Source organism: Carlito syrichta, unplaced genomic scaffold, assembly GCF_000164805.1.
Source record: "Carlito syrichta isolate Samal-C Ts95f unplaced genomic scaffold, Tarsius_syrichta-2.0.1 Scaffold315593, whole genome shotgun sequence".
NCBI lineage: Eukaryota > Metazoa > Chordata > Mammalia > Primates > Tarsiidae > Carlito > Carlito syrichta.
Genome location: NW_007259689.1, coordinates 789,702 through 805,764, shown reverse-complemented (window position 1 = coordinate 805,764; position 16,063 = coordinate 789,702). Strand labels below are relative to the sequence as shown.

Genomic DNA, 16,063 nt, shown 5'->3' with positions numbered 1-16,063 from the left:
ACTTTTCATGGTGGCAAACTTTCCAGATCGACTTGAATCCACAGGAAATTTTCTCTCTATAGAGAAATAACTGCTGGGTGCAGTGGTTTATGCCTGTAATCTCAGCACTTTGGGGGGCAGAGGTGAGAGCACCGCCTGAGTTGAGGGCTTTGAGACCAGCCTGGGCAACTTAGTGAGAATTCTTTACAATAAATCAAAAAATTAGCAGGGCATGGTGGTGCACGCCTGTAGTTCTGGTTACTCAGGAGGTTGAGGTAGAAGACTCGCATGACCCAGCAGGTTGAGGTTGCAGTAGCCGTGAGTGTGTCCTGCATTCCAGCCTGGGTGACAGAGTGAAATAACATGAGATAACCAAAAAGCCTCCTAAAAGTATACATAGTCACAGCTAAGAACTGGATTCATTGGGTTGGAATCAGTTTACCTTTGTATAGTCTAAGAAGTGTATTTAGTATTTGTTCAGGAAAAATGAGAATTTACAGGCACATTAAACTATTAAGGGAACAAACTGTTAACATATTTTTATACGTTCATGGCTATTATAAAACAGCAATTAAACATTAGCTATTAATGAGATTATTCTGACAGGGAATTCTGATCGGAATTGCTCGTTGTGTAATTTGTACTTCAACGTAATAAAAACTGAGTGGTAAGTAGTTCATATTTTCCAACAATTTTTATTAGCCTACTTGTGAAATTATTCAGGTTAGGAAGACCTTTCTTCATTAAAGTGAGGTGGCTCCATGTTACTGAAATGGAAGCTGTAGGTTGGAGAAGTTCTAAGCATACAAAAACAAACATGAAATGGGGATGATGTATTGAATTTATGGCAATGTGTTCCAGCTTGCTGTTTCCTTAGGTGGTGTTAGAAGGCATCTTAAACTACGGGGTCATTAGAAACATGGTGCTTATTTTAAGTGAGGTGGGGAAATTATGTGATAGATTCAGAGGTGACATTTCCGTCAATTGTTCTGTGCTGTGTTTTTGCATGGAGACCCACACCTATTTAGACCTATATTAGACCAAGCATGCATGGTCTTGGTCTAATATAGTCAGTCTCCTTAAATTGCTCCCAAGTGCCTAAGAACAAATCCTATTCTAGCGGTTCACCACATTTTAGCTTCTGTTGTTTCTCTTTTTACCAAAGGACACTCATTTTTGATAAAGCTAATGTTCTTATCTCTGATACTTCCTTGTATTATTATTTTCTGGTTATTACTATTATTTTCTGGTTACTTCCTTCAAATGTTATTGGCTAAACTTGGCCACATTTTCTCATGAACTTAAAACAATTTGTTGGGTTTAGAAAACTTAAAAAATTCATCCTCCACGAAAGGACAGAACCATGAGTTAGCTGATTATTTGTAAGCTTTTTTCTTTCTTTCTTTTTTTTTTGAGACTGAGTCTCACTTCATGGCCCAGGCTGGAGTGCAGTGATATGATTCTGGTTCACCGCAGACTCAACCTCCTGGGCTCAAGTGATCCTTCTGCCTCAGCCTCCTGCCACCGCATGCAGCTAACTTTATTTTTGTAGAGATGAGGTCTCACTGTGTTGCCCAGGCTGGTCTTGAACCTATTACTGAGGTTGCAGTAGCCGTGAGTGTGCCCAGCATTCCAGTCTGGGTGATAGAGTGAAATAACATGAGATAACCAAAAAGCTTCCTGAAAGTATATATAGTCACAGTTAAGAATTATTGATGTAAGAGATCCTCCTACATCGGCTTCCCAAAATGCTGAGATTACAGTCATGAGCCACCACGCCCAGCCTTGCAAGCTTATTTAAATATGTGATGGGGATAATCCTGGGAGGTTCTTCTGACTGAAGAGTCAACATACAGTCATTTTACTAAAATATTCTGTTGCTTAATTATCAAAACTACCCCTTTTGCCAAATTGGAGTTAATATATTCCATTTCATGTTTCATTTAGCTGGATTACAATGAAGGGCTATTTTATATATCACTGGGGCTGTAAACAAAATACATTAAAAAATGGTTAGAATGGATACACCATCTCAGGTTGTAGTTACTATGGATTTGAAGATTTTATAAAGCAACATAATCTCTCAAACTAGCAATCAAAACTTCAACAATTTTCTTTATGTAATGGTAAAGTTTATTTAATAACAATTAGAGGACAAAATGTTTAAAATTTGCAGTTTAAAACATGCACATTCACAAAAGGCCAATGACACATAACACTGCATAGAAATGATATTACTCAACTTTAATAACTATTTATAAAACACAGTGCATCGAACATCAAGATAAACAAACCTGAGAAAACTACGAACACCACAGGTTCAATACTCTCCAGTCATGCAGCTTCAAAATTTCGACAGCAGTTTCAGCAGGAATGGTTTTTTTAGGGAGCTGAAAATATGACTTTAACTTTAATGCGAACTAGTTTTCCATAGTCGCTGCCTTCCAAGGCTGCCTTTTTTTTTAACCTAAGAAACTTGAAAATGTGAAAAATGAAGCTTGAAGTCATTAAACAAACAACAAACAGTATTTTCTGCATTTATGGCTTCTCTTTTAGAGCCACGAAACATAAAAATATTTATATTATTTTTAAATATGCTGCTCATATCTTTGCCAGAGCAGATATACCTATGGAAAGTTGCTGTTAATTCAAAGTAAGCAAATATGAAAACTAGCTTTTTTTCTACTTAAGGGAGATTTATTTGCTGAGAAGTTTTGTGAGCTTTATTAGGAAACGTTCTTAGAGGCAAGCTAAACAAAAGATTCAATTAAATTTGTTTGTAAAACAATCTACTTTTAAAAAATGTTGTGTGGAGGACCAATTAATTTGTCCACTGAATATTAAATTCCAGGTAGGCCATGATAGAATTTTATAAGGCAGAAATAAACATCAAGATTTACAGCGGTAGCCATGCATTGGCCTGGATCACTTTAAATATTAATTCATGCAAACCATAAACCTATCAAAAACACAGCTGCTCTCATACAGAAAATAAATCAAGATGAAAAATGGAAAACATTTATTTCCTTCAAAATTTAACTTACATTCCATTTTAATAGCTGTTGAAGGTTAATTAAAATGCAGCAAAATATAACTTAAGTTTCACAAGTGACTTCAGTTATTTTAATGTGAGAAAAATCAGATGGCATCTTATGAGGCATTATAGAAATGTTCGTCATTAAAAAGCATTTATTAGGCACTAACCTGTACGGTGTTACCTTAAGTAATTTACAAAAAGAATTCCTGGTCCATATGATGTAAAAAGGGGTGGGCATTTTCTCCATCTATTTTGTAGATTGTTATAAGATTATAGATTTATTTAATGAAACAAGTTTTAAAACCAGGAACTATCAGAGAACAACTGCATGAAAATAAACACTAATGTCCATCTAGCTTTGTCATAATTATGATGTTTTTATAAATAACTTAAAAACTATGAATGCTACAATCTATGACTTTCTGACTGCACTCATTTCCTGAAAAAACATTTAAAATTACAGGTTAGAAGTTTTATACAGTCCACACAAAGTAGAACAAATCATCATGTGACTTTTGTATTGGATATTTAGAATGCTGAATTGCACAATTAAAATATAAAATTTAATGATCAGAATAAATGCTGATTGATTTCTATAATTCATCTCCCCCCCCCGGAAATTAAAGAGGAATCACTGATTCCATTTAATGACCGTACAATTCATGTAAATGGTTAACATTATTTAGCAGAATACACATTCCCCTGACTTGATTAGAAAACGTTTTCCACCATCTGAGCCAACACTACGGGAACAGTCTTGAGTTAGAGCACAGAGGTGGTGGTGGGCGAGACAGGAAGTACATACATCATTTAAAATTTACTACGTTCCTGAGAAACACTTTTCTTGCTAATAATTTCTACAATATAGCATCTTTCTGGGTGTGAGACACCAATATATTTTTATATGTATATGTATAAAACATTTAGAAAGTCCATGCTCCATACCACTGTGTATATTCAACATTAAAGAAGCGACTTCCAGCTTTTCAATGCCAAATAAATGAGGATTTTCTACTATAAGTAGTATTTTCTACTTATTGTAAACATTGTAAAGCAACCGTGCTAGCATTTGCCGGAGTCCCTATGAGGAACTTTTTAATTGAAGAGTTCATGTCTTTTATTTCAGAAAACACACGTTAAAAGTCACTTTATTTTAATCATGGTAAAACCATGTGACTTTTTTTCCAATTAAGAAAGGTTAAAATAAAATTAGAGTGTTTTCTTTAAGTTAACACTATAAAGTCACGCAACTGCAATGTCATAAGTTTTGCCAAGGAGCTCACGCTCTGTCCCATGCCCCTACTCCCACCCAAGAAGCAAAGAGATTGACTTAATGTTGATAATTCAAAAATAGGACCATGGGACAAAAGGCATAAGTTAGACACATTTTAGATCATGATGTCACAAAGTAAATTATTAACCATGAACATTCTTCTCATGTTGAAGAGTTCCATGGACACAACTCATGTTTCAAGATAACAATAAAACTTACAGTTTTCTTGGTTAGGTTAGAAAATCCAGTTCTATTATATTCATAAGGTTTTTATATTAAACGCTTTGCAGAAGGAAGTCACTGATGAGATTAGGGCAAGCCCTTCTCTGTAATTGCCACAAAACGCTTTTCTGGAAGAATGTACTTCGGTCTTGTGTTCTCATTTTTTTTGTGTGTGGTTTGACCTCAACCATCACCACCACGAGGCCCAGGAGAAGCCTCTCTGAACATCCATTCAGGAGATGGGTAAAGTCTGTGATTTCAGAATTTTGAAGATGATCTTAGACTCAAATACCTGTAGTTTCACCAGATGTCTGACTCATGATTCTCTTAATCTGAACCCTGAATGAGAAGGTTTGGGAAGTAAAATATGCGAACTCCTTGTTCCCTTTAGGTTAAGAGTTATAAATGTGTGTTATAACCTCTTATTCGTAGAAAAATGTAGAGGCATACTGGTCACTAAAAAGCTAAAATACAGAGAAGAACATGATATATCTCCTAATTTTAATCTAGATTGAGAAAAAGGGTGAAAAGAATGTGAAATTATTAAACTCAAGGGGCAATTCAAAAAAATCACCTCTCTTCTCAATTCTAGTTCCTTTTTTTTTTTAAACAAGAGAAAGTTCTACCTATTTTGCTGGTAAGTCCACTTAAAGGCAAACAGGCTTTTGAATAAAAGGCAAATAGTTTGCTTCAATCTCTGAAGTGTATCTGAGAACTATAATTCCTTTTTTCTTTAAATGAAAGTATTATTTAAAAAATAGTGTAGAAAACTGGTTGTAGTTTTTAAACAGCTCCTTCACCAGTTATTTTTGGTAGCAAAATAGGCATTTTCAGGAGATGTCTTGGAGATGTTGAAAATAATGAAACACACATTTAAAAATGTAATGAAACGTACTTGTGATGAAAAGTGTTCTTTGAATGTAAAGTTACAGGCTTGCATAACATAGGTATTTTTAAATGGGGAAAATGTATTACTTCTTTGTCCCAATAAGCAGCGTGTGACTAATTTTGGGAACTACTTGACACGTGAACTGTGAAGTAATTTTCAGCCTTATGTATAGGGACAGTCACCATAACACTGGATGTGCTACATGACAGCAGGCATCTCAAGTGGGAACAACAGTAAGAACCAGACCACGATACAGAAGCTGAGCCTATGTACAATACAAAAGCCCATGCGTTTATCTGACGTGTTATTTTAAACATCTTGACAGAGGCTTTGGGAATCCCACATAAATATGTAAGGGTAATTTTCGGAAGAGGGAAAACTTTAAGACAAAAATGACATGACTTAACCCACGGCACAAGCCAGATATTTAGAAAAATCTAAATTATGATGAAACTTCATCAGAAACGACTGAGACATAAATACAATTTAAAAAAATCAGTTATCATAATGACAGAGTCACATTAACACTTGTATCCTCTAACTTTAACAAATAAACAAGACAAACAACAAAGAAGCATTTGTAAGGCCAAAGGTGCAACATCACAGATTGTAGTAGCAAATGCCTTGAAATATTCATTTTTGCAAATCACTCTTACATTTGAAAAGTCAAGCATGCAGATCTTACAGCAGAACTGGAAGTAAACTTTCTCTTAAATTTCCGGGCAAATGACTACTGAACTAGAAATACACTTACTGAACTTCTTTGGCAAACATTTATCAAGACAATTTTTGACACAAACGCTTATTAACGCCTTGTTTAGAAATTTTGCTCAGTAACATGAGTCAGTTCCTTAAAGAACGCTGGTTTGTTTCAGCATATCCTGGAATCTAAGTTTGGATATCAAGAGTCCCTTTAGCTAAATACCATTTTAGAATTTTTTTTCATGGTTGGTCACCTTGTGGGATAGCCAATAAACAGAGAGTCAGTTACAGCCCCAGGACAGTGGCATAGGGTACTGACCTATTCTCTGTTTACGAAAGCATTCTGGCAAGATACCAGGTCATTTTCCATTCTGTTTACAAAGATTTAGCAAATACTTTTAAAATCCGGAAGGAGATGGTGTTACAGTACAGTGGCACAGTGCTTATGTCTATCATATACATGAATCTGAAATGTTCATCAACAAGATGAGCTTAGATTCGCCCTCCCTCTCCATGAGCCAGACTGGAACTGGTCAGCTGAGCCTGGTGACAACTGGGTAGCTCTCCTTCGAGACAGAGCAGAGCCTGCCTCTCAGCTCCTCCCTGTCACCACTCATCCGGCCTCTGTTTCGTGGTATCATATGCCCGAATCACTTCAGACTGTGAAACAATCCCATTTTCATCTTGAGAGAAAGCATATCCATCTGTAAGTGAATGATAACACAGAAATCATCATCCCAAAGGTGCCAGGAATCGCTGCCATTCTGAGTTTTGAGTATTCACTTTTCAGGCTGGGAAACTCAGGCATTCCTCCTACCTTCAAGACCCTGGAGATGCTCATTTTTCACGTCCGAAAAAAGACACAGACTTGAATGAAAAAGGGTGGGATGGTCATAGTTTACCAGTGTGGATTTCATGACTCCTGTTCCCCAGAAGCCTGAGTAGGCACCCTCAAGCCCTCTTATCCCTCTGTTCAGTAAATCAACTCCCATTTTCCTCATTTCTGTTTCCCCAGTTCTGCAGAGGGCAAGGATGGCTAATCAGGTGGGATCCATGTGGGTCAAGTGGGTGAGAGGGCAGGAAAACGTCATGTAGATGAGGTGAGCAAATGGTAATTAGCTTGGTTCAATCATTCTATAACATATAGTTCCTGGGCGATGGAGTGAGACTCCAACTCAAAGAAAATTTTTTTTAGATTCAGGGGTACACGTGTATTTGTTCCATGGACATATTGTGTAGTGGTGGGGATTGGGGCTCAGGTAGGACCCCCTTGAATACCAAAATCCAGGATGCTCCAACCTCTTCTATAAAATGGTGTACTATTTGCATATAACCTCCACACATGCTCCCACATACTCAAATAATCTCTAGACGACTAATAATCCTTAACACAAAGCCTTCACATCAGTTCAAAGATTCAACATAGTATTCAGTGCACAGCAAATTCAAGGTTTGCTTTTTGGACCTCTGCGAACTTCATTCCCCCCCCCCCATATTTTCCACCTATGGTTGGATGAACCCAGGGATGTGGCACCCATGGATGCAAAGCGCCAGCTGTATATACATCTATCAAAAACATCACACTGTACTCCTGAATCTATGCAATTATGATTTGCCAACTCAAAAAAGCAAAGAGGAGGCAATAACACAACTAGCTGCTAATGTTGGAAAGTGGCCTCTTGGCTTCAGAGGACATTCCCCTTGGCTTTCAGCATCTACAAATAAACCCTCTGATGCCCCGATGTGGTTGGCAGGGACATGAGGGTAAGAAGTAAGCCCCAAGGGGGTCACATCTTTAGAAAAGGCCTCTTGAAGCAGAGAGAGCAAAAGCATTAAACATGAGTATATATAAGTGCAAATAAATTACATGTGGAAACAACATGAAACAAAAGATATATTACTAACACAAATACACTTACTACAGGGCCTTATATTTTATATTCTTTTTTAAATCCTTGAAATGTTAAGAGGGTGCAATACCTAATAATTTCTTACAACTCTAAATGTACATAAATATTTTTGAAGGGAAAATATATGTTTCCTTGTGCTGTCCGAAAGCTGGAACGCTCTTACAAAGTTATTTAAGTAGAAAAGATAACAAGACAGGGGCAGCTTTTAAGAGCTAAGATTTATTTTACTGTTTTTTTTTCCTATAGATTTAAGGAACCGAGGAATGTGGAAATATTGTTTTTTTTCCAGTGAAACAGTAAGATTTCAAAATGCTATCTCTTCTGTTAAAAGTGACCCAACTGTGACCCATGGATTCTCTGTTACTTACAGGTTGCAAATATGCAAAACTTGTTTTAGGTGTTAATTTTAAGTCATTAAATATCCCTGAAGACAAAATACGGCTTTGATAAATGCCACGATCCAGGAATGGCAGAGAATTTGCTTAAAACAAGAGCTCAGATACTTACGGAGCAGGTTTTGCTGCAGCGATTCAGACCGGTACAAGTTCACATGGTTCTTCTTAAAGACGTTCTTGAGCAGTTGCGCCCGCTCGGTGAGGCTGTGGGGCAGGTGCAAACGTGTGAGATGAATTATCAACTTGGCAGAGACCCCCGCGTGCCCACAGGACCACCAGAGAGTCAGACTTAAACAAAAGGTTGCTTGAGAAATCTGTAGCCTGGTGATTCTTTTTGCCCCATTTTCTCAGATAGCAAATGAGATTTCAAGTATTTAGACAGACACTTTTCAGGCCATTTCCCTCCCACAGTTAGGAGGACTTTTGTCCCCATTCGTCTCCCTCCTCGTAACAAGTAACACTTCTTCCCCTCCCCCCAGTTATATTTAAGCCAAATGGCAACACAGAACTGGTACAACACAATTGGTAGGAAAAAACACAAAATCATCAGTAGTGTTATTTGCATCTAAAAACTTGTTTAACTTACTGCATAGATGCTAAGGATGGCATTTTTAGAATTTAAAAAAGCCCCTTAATTATTATGTATCTTTTTTTACACTTTGCAGATATTTTTGTGCAAAATATTTTTTAGTTAAAAATATTAATAAAACTTAAATTAACTAAAATTATACAAAGAAGAAGTTTCATAGGTTTTTTAATTAGAAAAATTCCATTACCACTCTAATATGATAGAAAGTATGTTCCTTAATTTCATTTTAAAATAAACAATTTTCAGGAAATAATTATGCTAGGTAAAATAAAAAGGAAAGCATTTTTTTCAATGCATGTTTAGAATAATTGTCTCTATAGATATAAATCCAGATAATTATGCTAACTCCTAAAAGCACATTGCAAGAAATAATGCATCTCCCCACTCCCACTGCCCATAGAACAATGCTTCACACAGTAGGAACTCAAATCTTTGTCGGGTACATGAATTTGAGTAATAATTCTGAAATGTACTTATAAACACCATCAATCTTTCCAATCATGCCATTTCTTCATTGGTTGATTTATAAAATTTTGCTTTGATATCAAACAACATAATGAGCGTGAGAAGCAAATAATTAATCCACATGTGTTACAGCAAATGTTTATGCAATTTTGTTTTAATAACTGGAACAGATTCAGTTGAAACATTTCCATCTTGTGTTTTTCCCACTATAAAAGCCTTAGCTAAAGTGCTGTATGTCATGTCAGTTCTGTATTTTGCCAATTTTTTGAGACTCTGAAATGGAACAATCTTTATCACATATAAAACAAAGAGAGATTTCTCTGCAAAATGAACTCATTGTGTAAATGAATTATACAAATATTGAGGCAAAAACTAAGAAAAAATATTTAGAAAGGCTGACATTTGTAGTAATCTTCCACACACATTTTTTAAAAGTCTAGGGATATTAACTGGTCCGTATTAGACAAATTTTATGATAATTGGGAATTAGTTACATGAAAGCAAGACAATGAATTAATCTAAAACTCCAGCAGTTCTGCAAACAGTTGTAAAACTTGTTTTTATCAGTGAAATAAACAGATAGTGAGGAAGGAGAAAGGGGCATTTTTAAGGGTTCACTTTTCTTATTCTACTCTTTAAATAATCTAACATTACAGTCTCTGGGACCCTGAGGGACACTAAAATATGTAATAGCTTTGAGGGAGTGGGTAGTTTGAGTAGCTGGTGGGCTGATTTCCTTAGCAGAGCATTGTACGTGGTGTGCCCGGTGTCTCGGGGGCTTAAAACTACAGAAGACCGGAGAAGGGCCATGCATCATCACGCTGCTTTTCCCCAAAACATGACATTTCCCTGGTTGTAGGCGGCCTTTTCCCAGTGCATTATACTTTAATATTACAACATCCAAGTGCTAAGAAGGCAGATATGAGAATTTTGTCTTTCATATTATGGCAATTGAAATCTATAAGACAACATAATTTTGTTTTGTAATAGTTCACACATAAGTCTATTACACCAAGTTAATGTCCAGTGTTTTTTATTTTTATTTATTTAAGCAATATGAAAAGTCTCTTTCTTGGGAAGGTAGCATATTCCTCAGGAGGGAGTGTGGGCTTTGGAGTCTTACTTTGGTTTAATTCTGAGTCTGCTACTTATTAGCTGGGTCACTGTAGGCAAACCTTTCTCGGTCACCTCACGTGTGACAGGAGGACAATACTTCACTCTCAGGCAGACTGCGAGGGTTCCGGGAGCTGTCAACCCACTGACTGACACTTAGGAAGCACTTAACAGATGCTGATCCTTCCTACCCCTATCCCTCAGATCCTAAGGAATTTATTGTTTAAAAGACAACGAGAACAGCAATAATCACAAAACAAAAGGTACTCTGTACGGATCATTTTGGATGCCTTGGTTTATATTCAACAATAGCTCAGTGTGAGATGTCTAGCACTGTACACGAGTTTAATTTAGAATGCCCTCATTCTGCCGCTTTACTGAGAAAATGACTAGGTTTTTGTTATTTTGTTTTGTTTTTCCTTAGCTACTTTGAAGTTCTTGCTTTAATATGGAGCAGAGTCTCCTCTCCAGAGTATACATGCCGTTCACAGGAGGGTGCTGAATACATAGTGGTGATGACCTTGTATTTCTCTAGTCACCTTCTAGGTGGGGGAATTATTCATCATTTCAAAATTTATGCAATTGTGTGCCATTGATGTTTATGGGTACTGATGTTACTATCAAGTCACACTAGAAAATATATTGATAACATTAATACATATAGTATAAGTTCAATTTTTGTTGGACAGCTTAACAGTGTGAGAAGACACACACACACACACACACAAAACTAAGATAACTTCTCTCATTAAAACCACATCGTACTCCATCTTATTCACAATTCTTGGCTAGCAGTTTTACTCAATCTTGTCTGGTCTTTCATTTATATTCCAAGCTATGCAAATTCTGAGTTCATTTAATGAAATTATATAACTACCACTTAAATCTTGTAACTTTATTTCCAAACCCACTAAAATGTTGCAGCTTAGATATTTGGTGGAGGTGAGTGGAAAGACACCATATTTAAAATAATATTTCACTTAGGAACACTAAAAAATGTGATTGTTGGTGGAACCCATTTACAGTTGTGGGATGTGTTGGGATGTGTCATCTCAAGGAATTTTCAGTGCTCTTTGAAGCACAGTAAATTTGCATTTGTCTGTATATTGGGTTGGCAAGCTATTTTGGTTGACTCATTAAAATGAATCTCGAGAAAGTAAATAACTATTCATATACCAAGTGTTTCACATATAGCATGTGATAACTACCCTGCCAGAGGTAGCTGTGGAGGCAAGGAGAAAAACTATGAATGTAGCAGGCCTCATCTCTGCTCTGCAGGAGACGTGTTTCATGATCTGTCATTCTTCCTTCCAAATGTCAGGTAGACCCATCTTCACAGTGATGGGGGTGAGCTAGGGCTAGAGCCCTCTGTCCTTCCCCTCGCCAAGGTATTTATGTAATGCTTATGTAAAACCCAGTGTGAAAACCGAGAGGAATAGAAGTTCTTTTCTGTTAGTTCTGGGGCAATATTCGAATTGCTTTTCATTAGGATAAACAATACGGAGAAAGGCTAGTGAGTGCACCGTCCCTGTCCACAGGCACCATCACCATCCACACGACTCAGTCCTCTGGGACCTCATCTGCCCCACTCTCTTGCTTTATGCTAAGGCTGTGGGCCATATAGTGGTGATGGACCAATTAGTGAGGACTGACCTGAAGATTTCAGGCTACAATTCTAGTTCCTAATGGCAGATGATGATATGCTGGCTAAGGTCTACAGTAAGCAATACACACAATTATGAGTCTCATGATTATATTTGCCTGCCTATTAAATGCATTGCTTAAACACAAGCCAATCCTATCAAAAAATAATTGCTCTGTCTCCAAGGAGCCCACAGTATCCACAATTCCTTATTCTGAGATTTTGGGTAAAGTTTAAACTTTCAGAAGTAAGGTTTGAGTGATTCTCCCAACATTTTAGTCTTAAATTGATTTCTACCATAAGCTATGGCTCAAAAGCAATATACTTAGATTGATTAAATATGTTTTCTAACATTTAATAGAATTTATCTAATTTCTAACAATGGCTAATTACTTTAACAAAGATGTTTAAATCTTTGAAAATAAAAAAGATGAGAGAAATAATTATAAATATTAATCTTCATACAATGCCAATTTTCTGACATTCTTGCATTTTATATACAACTTAAGTTTAACAGTAGCATTCAGTGAAGATTGAAAAAAATTGGGGATGATCAACTCACAAGATCTTTCTTTCTTTGAAACAGGGTCCCCTGCCTCCCTCCCTCCCCCTTTCTTTTTTTGAGATAGGGTCTCGCTCTGTTGTCCAGGCTTGAGTGCAGTGGCACCATCAAAGTTCACCCCAGCCTTGACCTCCTTGGTGCAGGCTATCCTTTTGCCTCAGCATCCTGAGTAGCTGGGACTACAGGTATATGCCACCATGCCTAGTTAATTTTTTAATTATTTGTAGAGATGAGGTCCTGCTATGTTGCCCAGGTTGATCTCAAACTCCTAGGCTCAAGCAGTCCTTCTGCCCCAGGCTCCCAAAGTGCTGAGATTACGGCCCTCACATGAGCCACTGTACCCAGCCTCTATTATATTCTTGATAAAGTAGCAAGGAGGCAGAAAAGTAAATGTCTCAGGGCAGGAGCTCTGGAGTCAGTCAGCATGGGCTCCAGGCCCAGCTCCATCACTCATAAACTTGGGTACTTCATCTCTTGGAGCCTGTTTCCTCATCTGGAAAACATGGAGATGACGGACCGGCAAAGAGTTGTTTCAGGGAGCTGGTGGGACAGCACATATGACACTCGAGTGGAGCACCTGGTCCACAGTAAGCGCTCAACAGAGGTCTGTGCTGTTATTTTCAAATGAGAGGCACAACCTAGGTGAGGTTCCCATGAGAGGGGTGAGGGCTAGAAGCCAGGTCTCAGTTTGAGTCCCCAGCCCTACATCTATGCCACCACGTCAAGCTGAGGAACAACAGTGAAACATGGTGAAGGTGACATTCACCAAGGCAAAACACGTCCTATGGCTCAGGTCAAACTTCAGCTCACTTTAGTATGACTGAAGAGAGGAAAAATAAAATGAGTTCCTGCTGCTGTCTTCACAACTGTGCAACTGACTAATTTCTATTCATTTTCTACAATGCTTTGTGACTTTAGTGAATTTGATTAGCTTTCTAACTTTGCTATTCTTGGGGCTAGGTGGTGAGGAAGAGAACTTGGAAAACACAACTCGCTTCACCTATCTGTCTGTCTGTCTGTCTATCTATCTATCTATCTATCTATCTATCATGTCAGTTTCTAATAACTACTGTGCCTTATGTCAAGCTATGATTTTGATAATATACTATTTTATTGTAATACCACTTCAAGCAAAAAGTCGTTTCTTCCCTTTCAGTTTAATAACACAATAATATTTGTACCTGCCATTGATTGAATGCTTATTAAAGATCAGGTATAATGCTATGTGCTTTACAATAGTTTATTCATTTCTTATATCTAACCATTTTATGGATGGGGAAATTGAGGCTCGGTAGTATTAAGCAACTTGGTGAAGGCCACCCACAGCTTAGAAAATGACAGACTGTATTTGAATCCACATGTCTCTGATTCCCAAACCTGCCAATGATGCCGCCAACTCCACAGTAGCTGATAGTACAAGTTTTACCACTTATTTCCAACTACTAGTAAAAGTTAAATTCAAAGTTCACGTGGAAAGGATCATAGTCCGAGTGTCTTTTACCTTTTTCCAAGCACAACTGCTCCTGGGTCTTGAGACTTTGCTTCCAGCTCCTGCACCTCATCAACTAATGTCTTAAAAGCAGTCCTCTTGATACTGCAAAAACAAACCACACACACACACACACACACACACACATTTGCATGGAAGATGTGTGTGAAGAGTTTATTTTAAAACTAGATGTCTGGCTTCTTATCACGCTGTTGATAAGTACAACAGAAACCAGAGTACAAGCAGTTTTTCAACAGAATCTAAAAAATGAGTCATTTTGAGCAATAATATAGGAACAACAGTCTTAAAAATAAATGGTTTAAGTTTGTAATTAAAACTCTCATAGTCATTAAGGAAACATCACGTAATTAACTTAAGTGGTAACTTTTTTGGGGGAAGAGATAACATTTTCAAACTATAATCCTTGAGAAAAATCAGCAAAGGTTTCGTTTCTTTCAGTCTCTATTTTATATGGGTTTAGAATCAGGCAAGCAAAACATTTCTTTTTATAACTACTAAAAATGTGTTTGGGGACAGTAAACTTTTTTCTTCTACCTTGTACGGGTTCTGGGACTGATTTCTACAAAAAGTACACTGTAACATAACTCTCTCCAATGCAATGCACTTTTCTCTGATGCTAATTGAAACGACCTGCTTTGCTTCTCATTTGGCTTTTTAAACTCATTTAGTTTTCTATTTCCTAAAGTGAATTCTCCATTTATTTAAAATTAATCAGTATGGCCTGTTCCTATCATGCCAACTCTATATGTGTGAGCTGATATTACAACTCGGGAGATCTTAGGGCCCACATACACGCATCCACATTTCTGTGTGTCCGCTGAGGGTTATACGTACACCTTGTACACCACGTCCAGGAGCAGCGAGGCCACAGGGATGAACAGCAGGCCCATCCAAAAGACTCCGGAGCTGAACAACATGGCTGCCTGTGTCAACCGTTAGAGAAAGCGTGACTTTAAAAACCAAGTACAACACTCGCATTTAGTTTTTATATAATTTTAAGTAAAATAATTTTATGGATATCATTCTATAAGAGAGTATACAATAACTTTGAATTCAGGCTTATGAGATATCTGAATTCAAAGCTAAAGATGTTAAAATATGCATTAACTATTTCTTTTTCTCTCAAGTAGCTAAGAGAGCAAAGTTTTATCACATACTAAATCTTTTCATATTTTTATATGAAATTTTTATTATTGTGGTCAATATACAAAGCAATAAACTTTGTGTATTTTATAACTTTTTGTGTTTTTTATAACTTAGGATATAAAAATCAATCTTTTTGAGCAAACTTAAAATATACTCCAGATTAAATTCTCTTATAACATATAACATGTACAATAAATTATAGTTACAAACTAAGTTTACTATTTCCGGCAAATGAAAATTAACTTTACTTTTGTAAAATTACAGGATATTAAAAAATCATCCAGATGAATCATGAATATAGTATAATCAAATTAAAATACCTATTAAAACAACAATTTGATTATTTCTGGCTAATATTAGGTGGAAATAATCTTAATTTTTGTTCCATGATTTATATAACTTGTATTGGTGCATACTCATTATTGCTAAAGTCAGACCAAATATTGGGCATGTAAAACCCAAATAAAAGTGTATTAAAAATAACTTTAATAATTCCTTTGTATTAAATCCCAAATTGCTATAACAGAGCCTTTTGGAATGTAAAGAAAATGATCCTGTGATTAAAAATGTAATAAATTCTATTAGTTGACTGCAATTATGATAAAAAAAAACCTTTGTAATATAATAAG

General features: G+C 36.6%; 1 protein-coding gene across 1 annotated transcript in view; it reads right to left on the bottom strand.

Annotated features, from left to right (window-relative positions):
* Window positions 1–2,094: 2,094 nt before the first annotated feature.
* Window positions 2,095–16,063, bottom strand: part of ATP8A1 (ATPase phospholipid transporting 8A1) — a 221,199-nt gene continuing 207,230 nt past the window's right edge. Inside the window, exons 35-38 of the mRNA XM_021706448.1 lie at window positions 15,123–15,211; window positions 14,280–14,372; window positions 8,520–8,611; window positions 2,095–6,806 (exon numbers count right to left, since the gene is read on the bottom strand). Coding sequence (XP_021562123.1) covers window positions 6,709–6,806; window positions 8,520–8,611; window positions 14,280–14,372; window positions 15,123–15,211 — 372 coding nt within the window. The 3' untranslated portion in view covers window positions 2,095–6,708. The remainder of the gene's footprint in view (window positions 6,807–8,519; window positions 8,612–14,279; window positions 14,373–15,122; window positions 15,212–16,063) is intronic.